This window comes from Tenrec ecaudatus, chromosome 9, assembly GCF_050624435.1.
Source record: "Tenrec ecaudatus isolate mTenEca1 chromosome 9, mTenEca1.hap1, whole genome shotgun sequence".
Lineage (NCBI taxonomy): Eukaryota > Metazoa > Chordata > Mammalia > Afrosoricida > Tenrecidae > Tenrec > Tenrec ecaudatus.
The window spans coordinates 146,859,110-146,874,345 of NC_134538.1; the positions used below are offsets into that span (position 1 = coordinate 146,859,110).

General features: G+C 48.3%; 1 protein-coding gene across 1 annotated transcript in view; it reads right to left on the minus strand.

The window, feature by feature from the left end:
• The window catches only part of GRM8 (glutamate metabotropic receptor 8), a 911,938-nt gene extending 897,516 nt beyond the window's left edge, over positions 1 to 14,422 (minus strand). Inside the window, exon 1 of the mRNA XM_075557710.1 lies at positions 13,913 to 14,422. Coding sequence (XP_075413825.1) covers positions 13,913 to 14,422 — 510 coding nt within the window. The remainder of the gene's footprint in view (positions 1 to 13,912) is intronic.
• Between the last annotated feature and the right edge of the window lie 814 nt (positions 14,423 to 15,236).

The following is a 15,236-nucleotide window of genomic DNA, read 5'->3' on the forward strand; positions in this document are numbered from 1 at the left end:
GAGAAAGATTGAAAAGCAAGTAAAGTCTAAAGTGCAAAATCCCAATCCCCTCAAACTATGCCAAACCCATCTTGACTCGCCCGGGGACAGACCCTCGGCCTGGCCCTTCGTGGGCTTAGCATGGCGGTGACAGATGGGCCATTCAGTGAAGGAGCGGTGCTGGGTGACTCGCCCTTGGTTAGGGAAGGAAGCTGTGGGAAAAAATATTCTCCACTCAATCTATTTTATTTTCAGCAAGGTGTTACCTGTAAATATTAATTTATACACCAGCAAAACTCACTAGGCGCTTTAGCTGCATGAATATAAATGAAATAAAGGCAGCTAAAGTTTTTAAAACATGGAATTTTCAGTGTCTCCTTTCCTCCGGCAGAGATAGGGAGGGGGCAGAAACCCAAAGAATTAAAAATTCCATCCCAGTGGTTTTAGAGACAATAAGATAGCTCACATCAAGCTTCCATTGACATTGGCGTGGTTCCCAGAGTGGACATTACAAGTTCAAGTGTCGCAGCATTTAAGAAGAAAAATAGCCATGTGGGTCCTTCTCAACAGAGAACTGATTTCCGAATCACACGAAAAACCCTTGACGTGGAGAATATAGAGAAATCTCAAATGTTTGCCGGGGGCTGTGAGAACCTTGGGTACAGACACAGCGCAGCCAGGACGGCTCCCAGTTTACCCAAGGGCCTGGGGGACAGAAAGCAACAGGTCCCCAAAGATGGTGGCCTCTCTTCTTGCTGGCTGAGGCCAGTAGAGCGGGTTCACTGGCCGATGGAGTATTATATTTCAGCCACCGAGAGAAGACATTCAGATGCAGGTATGACATGGGTGAACCTTAGAAGAAGTATGCTGAGTGCAAGGAATCAGACAGGAAAGGGCTGGAGTTTCTAGAAGAGGGGAGGGCAGAGGCCAAAGGCTGGGAGCTCCGAGGAGCTGGGGAAGGAGTGGGGAGCTACTGCTGGCTCACTGGGTTTGAAACACTCCGGGAAATCGAGGCTGGTGGTGAAAGTACAAGGGTGAACGTAATTCGTGTCTCTGAATGATATGCTAAGAATGATGACAAGGGCAAAATTTATAGACAAGGGGACTTTGAAATATTAAGAGAATGGCATTTTCCACAAATGTTTGAAGCCCGTGTGAATATGTGTGTGTGTGTGTGCGTGTGCTTAGCCCAATAAAGTTTTAGAAATTTGTTTTTAAAGGGAAAACCCTACTGAAGGAAAATAAAACCGATGCACTGGTAATGCACGGAGCATCTCTCTCTGCACTCAGCGAGAATCCTACACTCAACGGGACCTAAGTAAGTGGTAATGATTTGCAGGCAGCCAATGAAAACAAAATTCTGACCTCAAGTTACCAGGATTTCCAAGGTGCCAAGGGGAACCTCACTTGCATCTGCTAGCTTCTTGTTTATTCCTCACATCAGTCCCAGTGCAATTGGCCTCTGCCCCTCTTCCAGCCCCTGCTAAGAAGGAACATTATTCTGCCCTCAGATGCTGTAGCTTTTGACTGAGGCCCCAGTTCTGTGTTCCATGGGAACTGGGGTCTAGCTCCCCAACCTTCCTTATTCTGAGTCCTTCGATAAGATTCCTTAGGTGATCTTTACTGAGCAGAACCATCTGGTCAAAGGCTCGGGGGATCCCCTTTGCCTGGAAGAGCCTTCTCCTCTCCTGGCCTCTCCGCTTACACACCTACTCCTCTTGCTGACGCGGTCATCAGGAGCTGGGTTGCTATCCTGGAGACTGGCAGCTCAAGCCCACACAGTGGCACCCTGGGAAAAGAGCCTGTCAAGCTGCCCTGGAAAGATGCCTTCAAAAACCGATGCCTCCAAAAACCAGGAGTTGATTCCAATGCATAGCGGCCCTGCAGTGTAACAGTCGATCTGCCCCAGAGTAGAAGTTACAGAAGGTCCAAGACTGTAAATCTTTCTGGAAGCAGACTGCTACCACGTTCTCCCACAGGGTGGCTGGCACGTTCGAACCACCAACCTTTTGGCTAGCAATCCAGCGTTTTCCCCACGGCATTATCAAGGATCCTCTAGGAAAGGCTCTGGAGAGCTGGAGAGCTACTCGGTCACACAGTGTCACCAACAAGTGGAAGTCACTTTGATGGCACCCAACCCAACCACCACCCCTCCATTTAGACTCAGCCCAATTCCACAATCGGCAGGGAGCCTTTGATGAGAACGCTGGGATGTTCAGATGAAGGCTCATGAGGACGAACTTCCCTCTAAGTCCTATTGTCACCCTAGTCTCCTTATTGCCTTGTTTCATGTTGACCACTGTTGTTATTCTTATGCATCAATTATTTTCTCCTCAACTAGAATCTGAGCTTGGAAGCTTTGCCCTCTTTCACGGTAACCTCCAGAGCAGCAAGCACCCTGCACGCACCTGAGGAAAGCGGAACACACGCCTGTGGCTGGACTGATTGACTATGACCCATCTGCCCGCTTCACCAGACCTCCTAGGTCACAGAAATGGTAAAATGCTTGGCTGCTAACCACTGGAAGTTCGAATCCACCTGGACCCAAAGTACACCTGTGCTCCAAAGAGTTTTCAGGGGCTAATTTTTCATAAATAGATCATCATCAAGCCTTCGTTGAAGGACAGCTCTGGGTGCACTTGAACTGCAAAGGTTGCAGTGAGCAGCTGAGCTCACCATTTGCACTACTCAGGGACTCAGATCGCTTAGCTTAGTTGGCTGACACACGGGGCTTCTGAGGTTCCAGTTTCAAGTCCGAAGCTCAGACAAAGGAGGTAATCTTGCCCTGTCCAGAGCCTACCTGAACCTGCTTTGGCCTGTTTCTCGGCCTATGGCCACACCTTTACCACTGCTGCCTGCCATTGCTCATAAAACAGGGAAAGTATGAATGAATGGCCAATGAACATGCTACCGACGGCAGACATCCTAATCACCATCAAAACTGACATGAGGGATCTCACGACGGGTCAGGAGCTCTGCCTCGGCTGTTCTCTTGGTGGAGATACTAGACGTATCGTTGTGCGGACGGGGCAGTGTTGTTCGTCCTATGGTGCCTAAGACCATTATGGGTTGGAATCGACTCGTGGCGCTTAACAACAACACAAGCTGATGAGGCGTTTAATGATAGCACGTGGCTCTAAGCTGCATGCGTCGTTGATAATGGCAAAGCGTATACAGACGCTATGCCCGTGGTCCCGTGAGCGATCTAAAGGCAAGCATGCTCAAAGAGGAGATGATAAATTACTTTGAGGCACAGGGAATCCAGGGTGGATGATACCTTCAGGACCAAGGGTGTGAGGGGCCATGCTGGGAGAGTGGAGGGTGAGTGGGTTGGAAAGGGGGAACTGATTACAAGGATCCACATGTAACCTCCTCCCTGAGAGACAGACGGCAGAGAAGTGGGGGGAGGGAGACTCCGGATAGGGCAAGATATGACAAAACAAAAATCCATAAATTATCAAGGGCTCATGAGGGAGGGGGAAAAAAGAGGACCTGATGCAAAGGGCTTAAGTGGAGAGCAAATGCTTTGAAATTGATTAGGGAAAAGAATGTACAGATGTGTTTTATACAATTGATGTATGTATATGTATGGATTGTGATGAGTTGTATGAGCCCCTAATAAAATGTTTTAAAAAATTACTTTGAGGGGTCTGATACACAGAATCACCACAATGCAAATCTGAGCTGGGTTGGAAGCAGATAGGTAAGTTGAATAAACGAGTTGCAACACGAATCAAAGCTAGTTTGTTCTCACGCCTCAGGTGGAGAGGCCTGGAGTAGAGTTTGTTCTCAGACCTGGGGCGGGATGCTGGGACAATACTAGGTCACCATCAACGCTTCGCAGTGAGAGAGCTCAGTGGGGCTCAGAGGGGAGACAGAGCTGTGGTTTTCTGAACCTGGTACAGACCAGTAGATCTGATGGTGGATTAGAGCAAGCAACCTCCTGTTGACTGCTGGGAGGCTGGAGAGACTTGGAGAAAGCATCTCTCTCTCACTCTCGCTTCCATGGAGTCGAGACTGACTCATAGGGATGCCAGGGGTCTTGAATAGAAAAGCCAGTCTTTCTCCCTCGGAGGTGCTGGTGATTTCCAACTGCTGACCACCAGAACCACGACCCCACCAGCGCTCCCTAGTGGCGAAAGACTAACGGAGCGCGCATCTACAGCTGGCTGGGTCACGGCTGGAGTTAGACAGCTGAGACTGGTCTCATCCTGGAAACAGGTCAAAGGGACCGTGGACAAGACTCTCCACCAGCCGAAGTCTTGTTCTAGATTTAGAACACCTAAGAAAGCCGTGGGCATTTTCACGTGGAGCCTGCTTGGGGATCAGGAGAATCCTAATTACAATTTTAAAAAGATGTCTCCTCTGCCTTTGGCCTGAGAGTGCGTTAGATCAATTACATGGGTAAATAGGCTCTTTCCCCGCAGGGGTGGAGGGGGGCCTCTGGTGACCCTCTATTGATTAGGGCTGCCGTGGAATGTTATTTGCAATCTCAGTGCATAATGGGAACCGGGAGGTAGCTGCCATGGTTTCTGAGACAAATTGCTGGTCGCGGAGACAAATCATAGCCTCCTTCGCCTCTCACGGTTCTCAGCTCCCAGTTAATGTGCGTCTGGCAGGCTGGGTTTCTTCCGTCGGCTGCCAATATTGTCTCAGGGAGGGAAATGGATACAAGCCGTCATCTGGGCAACCTCGCTGTGGACACGGTGTCCGAGTGACCTTTCTTTCATCTGGAACACAATCTCCAGAGGGCACACGATTAGGAAGAGATCCACAGGGCAGCCCTCATGGTTGTGATCAATGTCCACCGAAAGGCGACCAGCAGGAGTCCAAAGGAAAGAGATCGCTGCCAGGCAGAAGATGGCCAGGTACTGTTTTGTGAGCAGTCAGATGGCTGGCAGTGCACGTGGAGCAGGGTCTGTGGCTATTTCTACAGGAGATGGCGGTGACTGCAGCAGCTGCGCAGGCTTCATATAGATGAGGGCGCACACGAGGGACACAGTCCTGGAAACTTCTCAGGCATAACTATAACGTCACGGGTTGCAGTTCGTAGGGCCAAGGAGCAGATTTGAAGGCCATGCCTACATCTCCCGGCTTAACGTAGTTCAGGATGACACATTCTGTATCCCGCTTCGGTGAGCAGCAACGAGGGTCTTTTTTAAAAAAGAGATTATTTTATTGGGAGTTCTGTTTTGTTTTAATCATTTTATTGGGGGCTTATACAACACTTATCACACACAATCCATCCATCCATTGTGTCGAGCACATTTGTACATTTGTCGCCCTCATCATTCTCAAAACATTTGCTTTCCACTTGCGCCCTTGTTATCAGCTCCTCCTTTCTCCACTCCCTCCCTGCTCCCCTCTCCCTCATGAACCCTTGATAATTTATAAATTATCATTATTTTGTCATGTCTTACACTGTCCGATGTTTCCCTTCACCCATTTTTCTGCTGTCCGTCCCCCAGGGAGGAGGTTATATATGTAGATCCTTGTAATAGGTTCCCCCTTTCTACTCCACCCTCCCTCCACCCTCCGGGTATCGCCACTCTCGCCACTAGTCCTGAGGGGTTCATCTGTCCTGGAAACGACTAGGGTCTTAATCACTGGCAGGCAGCCGTGTGAGACACAACTACTGGTCTCTTCCCATCTAGAGCAAACCACAGACTCAAGGAAACAATTAGTCCAAGGCGAAGGGAACAGCATGAGCCACAGCGTCCAGGAGCCTGAAACGAGAAGCAGCAGCTGGTGCCCGCTGCTGACCGCTGACTGGGCTCACTACAAGGGGTCCTGGCCAAATCAAGAGCAAAGATTAGGGGGGGAAATTTCCCCCAAATAATTTTTAAATATACCCAACTTAGGAGTCTTACAGAGACTAGAGGAACCCCACCTACCCCCCCCCCCCCGACCACCACCACCACCAAGTTATGGTCCTCAGACCTCCTCTAACCTGGAACTGCGGCCACAGACGGCCTTTCAGCCCCACAGCTGACGGGCCCATAGGTACACAGTCACCACCAAGAGGAGAACCATCATGAACTACGAGATCAAAGGGCAAGGGCTTCTCAAAAGCAAGGATGTGCAGGCAGGAAGAGGTAGGACAGCTGGGTGGAAGGAAAGGGTGACCCCAGGGAGGAAATGACAACAAGTGACACAGAGGGGCACGTAGCCCATGTCACGGAGCACTTCACAGACAAACCGCCGACTGAGAGCCAGGCCCGCTCCATAAACGTGTACCTACAATAGGGGTGCAAAAAACTTTAAAAATATAAAAATGCACAATAATCAAAAAAGTCTTGCCGTTTTTTGATGCTGGTTGCAAATACTAGCCAAGTGTTAAGAGGCACTTGGCAAGCTTTTAAAACCTACCAGTCCCACACTCTCCCTTGACCTATCTGTTTGCTCAGGTCTTGGATCTGAGCGGGGCATGCAGATTACTGCAAAACAAAGCTAGGCTCTGATAACGCATAGGCACGGTATGGAATCACCAAGGCAGATTTATAGAAACCACCATAGGCCCCCCTCCCCAGACAGATTATTAAGGGGAGAGAAAAACCCAAAAGGCGCATTTTTTTTACTACTAGTATGTGTTTAGAAGAAGTTGACCTGCCATTTTCTTTTTACTTATTCATTGATTAAGCCACTCAAAGTAGGAATGTGCTCATGTACTTTACTTATTTAATTTTTAATGTTATAAATGTGCTTAGAGAAAGTGGGGTGCATCTTTATGAAAAAGAGGAAGCACAAAGATAAGAATTCCCAAAATACGCCGGGTCTCCTTGTTCCTCCCTCCTCCCTCCTTCTGTTCCTGTCTCTAAAATAGTATGAAAGTAAAATAAACAAAACTCTATTTTGGGCTTATCTACATTATCCAAGACTGAAGGTTGGGATGAGGGGAAGGAGTAGGGAGAGAGGGGCTATTCACCCACTCATTTAACAAACGTTTATTGGCTTTCCAGATCAGGTCCATACTAGGAAGCGGGAATCTTTCAATCAGCATTCAGGTATCTGTGAACCGAGGTATGCAATGCATGCTGTCCTCATCGAGTTTATGGTTTAGTGTTGTTCTGCTTCATAGTGACTCAACAAAGAACTTTTCGGCATATTGGGCTTGATAACCACAAGGTCAGCAGTTCAAAATCACCAGTCAATCCCAACTCATAGTAGTCCTGTGAGACAGAGTAGAACTGCCCTTGTGGGTTTCTGAGACTGGACATCTTTATAGGAGTAGAAAGCCTCATCTTTCTCTTGAGGGGCAGCTCGTGGTTTTGAACTGCTAATCTTGGGGTTAACAGTCCATCTCATAACCGCTACACCATCAGGGCTCCTTATACCATCTGTGCGTACAGAAAATTAGAAGAAACTCTGCAAAGTAGAGGAGCACTTTGGTGTCGTGGTTACGCATTGGGCGGCGATCCACATGGTCAGAAGTTTGAAATCACCAGCAGCTCCGAGAAGAAAGACCAGGATTTCTACTCCTGTAAACAGTTACAGTCAGAAACTCACAAGTCTCTCTGCGTCAGCATTGAGAGTGGCATTGCCAGTGGTGGCCTTTGGGGAGAGCTCCCCGGCTACGATCCACTGCAGGAGGCCTCGGGTAGTGCCATTGGCCCTTCTTTGTGCCGCTACCCGAAGGACCGGAGGTGAGAGGGCTTCCTACGAAGTAAGAACTTGTCACAGGCGAGTAAAAGATTGGCTGACTGAGTCTATCCTTCAACTTTCCATCGGATAAAATTTCCCATGAGATGTTCCCTCCAGTTGGGTTATTGATTGGGTGCAATTATCTGTCCATCTAACTATGAGAGCCTGAGTATGGCAGGCTTAGCTTTGCATAGCTTGCTGTTAATAAAGCCCACTGTGCGCAATGAATGGCGTGACAAAACGCTTGGTGCTATGGGAGTAGATGCGACAACTGGTAGAGGCTTAGAAGGAAAATATAGCCACACAAGCATAGCAACGTAGGGAAACGTGTACTTTATTTGCTTAGCACGCAGATCAATGTTAGCCATTTTTCACACTTCTAAGCCCACACTTCCACAGTGGGGAGGAATTGCCTGGCCCATCCACAAATGGGTTTCTGTTTAAAAGTCTTGTTTGATTGCTCTGGGAAGTGTCCACAACAGACTTCCGAATCCCCGTGCATCAGGAGTGGGAAATTAACCCTCTGGACCAGTGGTTCTCAACCTTACCAATGCCGCCACCCTTGAATACAGTTGGTGGCGACCCCCCCAACCATAAAATTATTTTCGTTGCTACTTCATAACTGTCATTTTGCTACTGTTATGAATCAGGCGACCCCTGTGAAAAGGTCATTGGACTCCCAAAGGGGTCGCGACCCACAGATTGAGAGCCGCTGATCTAGATCAAATGAACTAGAAAGACGCAAGAGAGAATATCCTTTCAGATCACATCACCTGGATGCTTCCTCGTGGACATGAAAGTGGGTTACCTCCAAACACCGGTGCACATGTCTGACTCAAGAGTGTTCCATCTCTGCTCACAGTGAGGCAAAGCACCTGTGTTGGGCATGACAGATTTACTCTGATTTAAAGAAGAGTGGAAATGTTCAAAAGGGGGGTTTTGAGCTCTTAATAAAATGGACGTAACTTTCTCAAAATTGCTTTATCAAACAAATCTACCTTGTGGGTGCTTCTTTATCCAATGACCCCCATTGGATACAGGAGCCAAGCGGTGGCATCTACTACACCCGTGCACATGACAGGCAGAGTTCTGGGTATGTGAGGCTGCCGTTACACATCCCACGACATGATAAGGGATCTGAAACCATTAACTTGATGGACAACTAGGGAGCCACTCAGCCCTTCTGTTAGCCCATCTGTGAGAGGACTTCAGAAAGTTCATGGAAAATGGAATTAAAAGATAACGGAATTTTTCACAAATGTTCTTTTTTTTCTTTTTTTCACTTCTCATGAGTTGGGGGAAAGTTTACAGAGCAGGTCATCCAGATTGCATTCAACAACTCAGACCAATTGTGTCTCAACTCATCCACAGCAGTCCCCTCAATGGACTTCCACGTAGTCCACTGCCTCCCTGTGCTCTCTGCTTCCAGCTCCATAAACTCTTCAAGCCTCCTTCTCTCTCTCTCTCTCTCTCTCTCTCTCTCTCTCTGTGTGTGTGTGTGTGTGTGTGTGTGAGAGAGAGAGAGAGAGAGAGAGAGAGAGAGAGAGAGAGAGAGAGATAGCCTAGTAAAACCAAACACCCAGGCAGCCGGCATTGCGTCGGTTCTGACTCGCGGTGCCCTGCATGTCCAGAGCACAGCTGTGTCCCGTGGGGCTTTCCCATCTACGACCTTGCGAAAGCAGCTGAGTGTCCCTACCGAGCTCCTCTCCTGCCATGCCATTCTTCAAGATGCCTCTGCGTGGGTTCAAGCGATCAACCTACTGTTACTAGCTGAGCCCTTAACAATCTGCACTACCCCTGGACGCATTAAGGTACAGGTGCTGCCGGGTGCTGTCCACTGGACTCTGATTCATAGCGATCCTATATGGCACAGTAGCACTGCCCTGCGGAGCACAGTAGTACCTCTAAACGCTCCGATCTCTGAAGTTTTAATCCATGGCTCCCCCACACTCTTCCACTCCCAATACACACAGCACCGTGCTCCTTTGGGAGGAGACTACGTGGCACACCGCTGTTCACTGAGGCTTGACATCTGAGTAGTGGGACACAGCACACCCTTGAAGAGGAGGAGCGGGTGGGAAGCTCACCCCACACTCCGACTTGGGAACCACTGGTTTGCAGAGCCCACCCAGTCGGATGCCACCAGAGCATCTGGTATCCGTGTTGGTGTCCAGCACCACATTCTTTTGAACTCTCCTCTAAAAGGAAAGAGGCCCATTCTCTTGTTTGCTTCTGAGCCTTGCCGGGAAGAGAAACAATAGGGATACTCCCGGGAAGGGAGGGGGCCTCCAGGAGAAGAGTCCCTCCCCCAAGGATATCTGAATCTCTTTTAGGAAGATAGACCCTTTCCTTCCAATAAATGTTCGTTTCTGCTGGAAAAAAAAACACATCTCTGACTGCATATAGGCACGCTCTAAGGCCGACAAGTGACCCTACATGATGCCTCTCTTGGAAGCCGGCTTCACTTGGGAGAACAACGAGGAAGCAAGGGAGGCTGGCAGAGGAGTGTACGCCTGCAGAATGAAGTCCTTCACAGCGGACTTCGATAGAGCCTACCGGGGAAGACACGGTTTCTCCAGGAAGGTCCAAAAAAATGGACATTTGGAGATTCTGTCTGATTTCAGTGCAAATACTTTCTATCTAATTTGAAGTGTACAGACATATCTATGGGTTCTTGAGAACTCGTTTGGAAGGATACACCAGAGACAGCCAGAAGAATGATCGCATCTGTGTTAGGAAAACACGCTCCTGGGAAGCGAGGATGGCGAGACTTGGCCTTACACACTGTGGCCATGTTAACAGGAGGGACGAGTTCCTAGAGAAGGTCCTGACGCTTGGTAAAGGAGGAGATAAACGTTAACAGAGACTGACACAATGGCTGCAGCCAGGACCTCAAACATAGCAACGAGTGGTAAAGACCAAGCAGCATTCTGCTCTGTTGTACACAGACAGGGAATGTGAATCAGGACTATGAATCAGGACTCAATGGTATAGGTCCAGCTACATTCTGAAAAATTCAAGTAATGTTGATGGCTGAGAAGAACTGTGAGTAAGCCCATTAATTAAGACCTTCTTTTCAAGATGAATCATGGTTTCCAATCCAGCTGCTCTTCCTTCTTTAAAAGTTTTGAGTTCAACTATTGAAAACACAAACGGAATTTAATAAACTTTCAAATATAAAAAAAAAAAGTTTTGAGATCTGTGAGGCTGTGTTGTCCTCTAGGACAAACACCAATGCAGCACTGGGCTTCGAGAAATTATAATGTTTCCAACTGTGAGTAGACGTGAACCCCCACCCCCAGGCATTAGTTAACTGTTCTAATACATCGTGTCATTCCTAGAATGTGAGCATAAACATAGAGTGGGCCAATTTCTATTCCCATAATGACCACTAGCATTTCATAATTAACATCACCATGGCGTGTTGGCTGGAGTTCTCATAAAAACCATTCAAGTAGCACGGGAATGATGCTGTGATTATCTAACTCAGTCACAGGGATCCAAAGACCACTGGAAGATGGGCTGAGTCCCGACACCTTCCCACTCAGTCACTTTTTCAAGAGACAATTGTTCCAAGCTTGGTGATTTGGTTGATACATGGATTTTGCTTCCCTGCATGGAATGTTTACGGTGTGCCAATGAGTCAGTCATGTTCGTCGTGGCAGCTACCATACCTATGGCCCTCCTAGCTAAAGCTGACCAATCCCAGTGCATTGGGCCAGGCTGACAAGACCAACCCCATCAAGTGCTGACCTGTGTCTCAGGAGTTGTCCCAGCGCATCAGACAGTGTCCCAAGGTCGATAGAAATATTCTAATGTTAATAAAGCAGAGGAGCAGCATCTCTCGAGGACACATCGCAGATTCTCAGATAGGTCTCCTCCTTTTTCTCTAGTATCGAGCACTGTTGAGCCACAGTAGTTGAGTTCGGAATAGACAGGAGATTTGGGAACAGGAAGAAGGGAGGTCAAGCCAAAGACCAGAGCAGGATCAAGCCAGGAACAGAGAAATAGCACCGCGCACAGAATCAACTGCTGAGAGAAAGCCTGGCTCTCTCCATGTCAGGAAAGCTAAACGACCCTGGTCTACATCTTTGTCTTCTGGCATGGGTTTAGCTAACCCAAGAGAAATGACGAGCTTTCCCAATATGGAGAATCAGAGTGTCCTTGGCAGCCTATTTTAATCTTTTGTACTTCCCATGGGCAAAGCCAAGACGCTCTTCCTCCAGTCCTGCCCAAATGTCTCCTATATTCCCTGGAGTCTGTTGTGCCCCTTAGGACTCCGTAGACCCAGAGACCTTCTCTTCGATAACCTTCCCTTTGAAATAGTTCCATCAATCTGAAAATTGCTAGTAAGGTGCCTCTTCCAAAACATAACCCCTGTGGTCCATTGTAACCCATGGCAACCCAACTGTTCCATGGGTTTTCTTGGGCATCACTCTACAAAAGCCTTTGTTCTTTGGGGCCTTTAGGCAAGTTGGAACTGCCAACTTTTAGGGTAACAGAATGCAAATGGTATGGGTCACCCAGAGGCCTTCAGGTGCCTCTTACCTTTCCTAAACTAAGAGAACCCATCCAGAGGCGGGCAGCACATGAACTCCAGCACAAGAAGCAAACCCATCTCATGGTCCCTCACCAAGGTAGTGTCCAACGCAGAGAGCTTTATACTCAACGTGTCTTTATTGTACAGGAAGCATGCCATCACAATCACTTTGGTCACAAGGCCAGTCATCTGTCTCACTTCTCTGTAACCTTTTAAGATTTTTAAACCTAACAGTTCCTCACAATATAAAATAAAACCTCATGCGCTTATAATAAGATGGAGAAGCCACAGCCCACTGAGTTGATTTTGACTCATAGCATCCCCATCTGACAGCAGAAATGCCCCATAGGATTGGCTTAGCTATAACTGCCAGGCCAGCCGCTGGAATCTATGAGTGATTCCATGGGAGACATATTAGGCTGTCCGCTTGGGTAAAGATCTGTAACCTCGGACAGCCTCAGGAGCAGTCCTACTGTGTCCTGCAGATCAATATGAGTAAGAATCAACTCAATCAGAGCCCTGGGATGGGTTTGAACCGCTAACCTTGACATTTGCAACATAATTCTTAATGGTCCATGTGTCACCGGGGTTCCTTTTTAGAAACGATGTAAATGATATTAAGACATAAGAGGAGAAGCCTGGTGAAAAATCATGAGCTCCAGTACTCTCCTATGATGCCGTATACTTTTCGGTGTGTTTGGCTGACATCCGACTCCGGTGAAGAGTTACAGTCTGGGAGCCCCACAATTTGGGGTGGTTCTACTCTGTCCCACAGGGTCACTATAACGTGGGATCCACTCGATGGCAATTGCCGTCCAGTTATTTCCTTTCGCCAGTCAGTTTCACTACATCAGTGCCATTTCTAGGCACCAGATGATCAAACGTAAATCAAAGTCTCAACTGACCCTGCTAGATTCAAACTTTACCACAAAACGGATTACATTTATAAGTCTTCCAAGTCTGCCTCCGAGCCATCTGAATTAGTGAAGTTCTAGTCTATTACAGTTACAATACATCTGACAATTTTATGACCCTCTTATCTCCAGGCATGTCACTCCCATCTCCCCATCAGTAACAAATAGTTGCTCCAGGCAGGAACTTTCGTCATAACCCTATTAAAGAAGCTTGATCAAGCAAATGATCTCGTACCTCAGTGAGGAGTGCCACAGAAATGTGTGCGCACACTACGTGTGCTTAGCCCTCCAGTAAATGTGGGCTTTGATTTAGAACAAGCCTCAAGGGGGATACCCCAGGATGCTGGGGCCCGAACACGTCACTGAAATTAGAACTCCACATGATCACCTTTCTCTTTGTTTGAGGGTGGGGTGGGGGAAGCAAGCCACAGTTCATCAAAGGCAGTGCTTCCCCACCTTCATGATGCCGTGACCCTTTCATACAGTTCCTCGTGTGGTGGTGACCACCCCCCCACCCAACCATAACATTATTTCCGTTGCTACGTCCTTGCTGTCATTTTGCTACTGTTATGAATCGGGCCACCCCTGTGAAAGAGTCGTTCCATCCCCAAAGGGGTCACGACCTACAGGTTGAGAACTGGCTGATCTAAGGCATTGTCAATACGATAGGAAATCAGCACTTATCGAAAGCGGGACACAGATCTCCCGTCGGAGGAGGCTGGCAACACTCAGAAGGACCTAGGTGCATGAGCGCTGCCTCCACCTCCTTCTCCAACTCGCCGTTGGCGCCGTTCTGTGAACAGTCCGCAAGAATGTGGGAGACAATACCATCACCTACCTTAAAAAGTCTTAGAATGTTAGCCACCATGATGGACACGGAGCTGGCTGCAGCACCTATGACGCCAGAAATCTTGTCGGGCTTGGTGAAAATGGGTGGGTCTCCATTAGCGCACTTCACGTCGAAAGCGTCTTTCTCGATCAGGGCCTGCACGAAGGTCAGCGACTGCTCCAAAGCGTAGGTGTCCCGGGAGCACGTGTCAAGGATCCGGACACCCAGCGTGATATTGGACAGGAGCTCCGGGTCCTTATTAATCTGATCGATTGCATACAGCATGGCCTCGAGCCGGTGGATCCCCTTTTCCTTCTTGAGCTCCCCACAAGGCACGCCCCTCTCCCCCTTGGCGTGGACGGGGAACAGACCCCCCAAAATGATGTCCCCATCCAAGCGTATGGAATGGGCATACTCCTGGCTGTGTGTTCTTTGCATCAAGGTGAGCATCCAGTAGAACTTGGCCGTCAGGAGGAAGAAACAAGGGCAGGAGGCTGAGCGCTTTCCCTCGCATACCATTTTCTCCACAGGTGGCGTTGCGATCCCAGACCCAAAGTTTACTCTTGCCAGAGAAGAGAGACCATCTGAGGCTGCTGCACCTTCGGTGGGCTACCATCAGGGCCCATGGGGAGAGGGCGCAGTGGGGTTCAGCACGTTCTCTTGGTCGGAATGTCACAGTGAATTTCCATCAGACCCCAAAGGGTCGAATTTTATCTCCATAGAGAGTCCACTGGCCTAGGATGGTCGGAAAGCTCAGGTGGATGAGGTTCTGACCGTGGGCTGAGGTCAGGTCCGGGAAGTCAGGCCTGCCGCAGGATTATTCCTGTAAGGGGTTGAAGGAAGAGAAAACAAGGAGAGCTCAGCTCCATGGGCAGACATTTTTCCTATTTTTAAGCTCTGTTTACACCAACCTTTTCTCTTTTTCGTGAAATTTCCCCTATTCAGTAAGGAACGAATTATCTGCATCCCCCTGTGATTTAAAACACCTGGCTGCACTGTCTCTAAACAGAGAGATTGATGACTTTTGGACTAGAGAGTATCAGAAACTAGGTTGACTCTCCCAAGCCAAAGAGGACTTTTATTGGCCATTTTATTTTCATAAATTGGATTTTAGCAGAGGTTAACAAACAGCCTATGATTGATGGCACGATTTCTTGTCGAATCTGTTTTATTTTTTACAGCTGTCTGTCTTTCGCATTTATGCTTTCTTGGCGAGCCCCTAATGCAAGGTTCTTTTCGGTGGGGTAGTCAACAGTCCAGCCGTCTGTCAATGCCATTCTCCGGGCGCCTCAGACTTCCCAGGGAGGGCAAAAATGATGATTCCATCACCAAA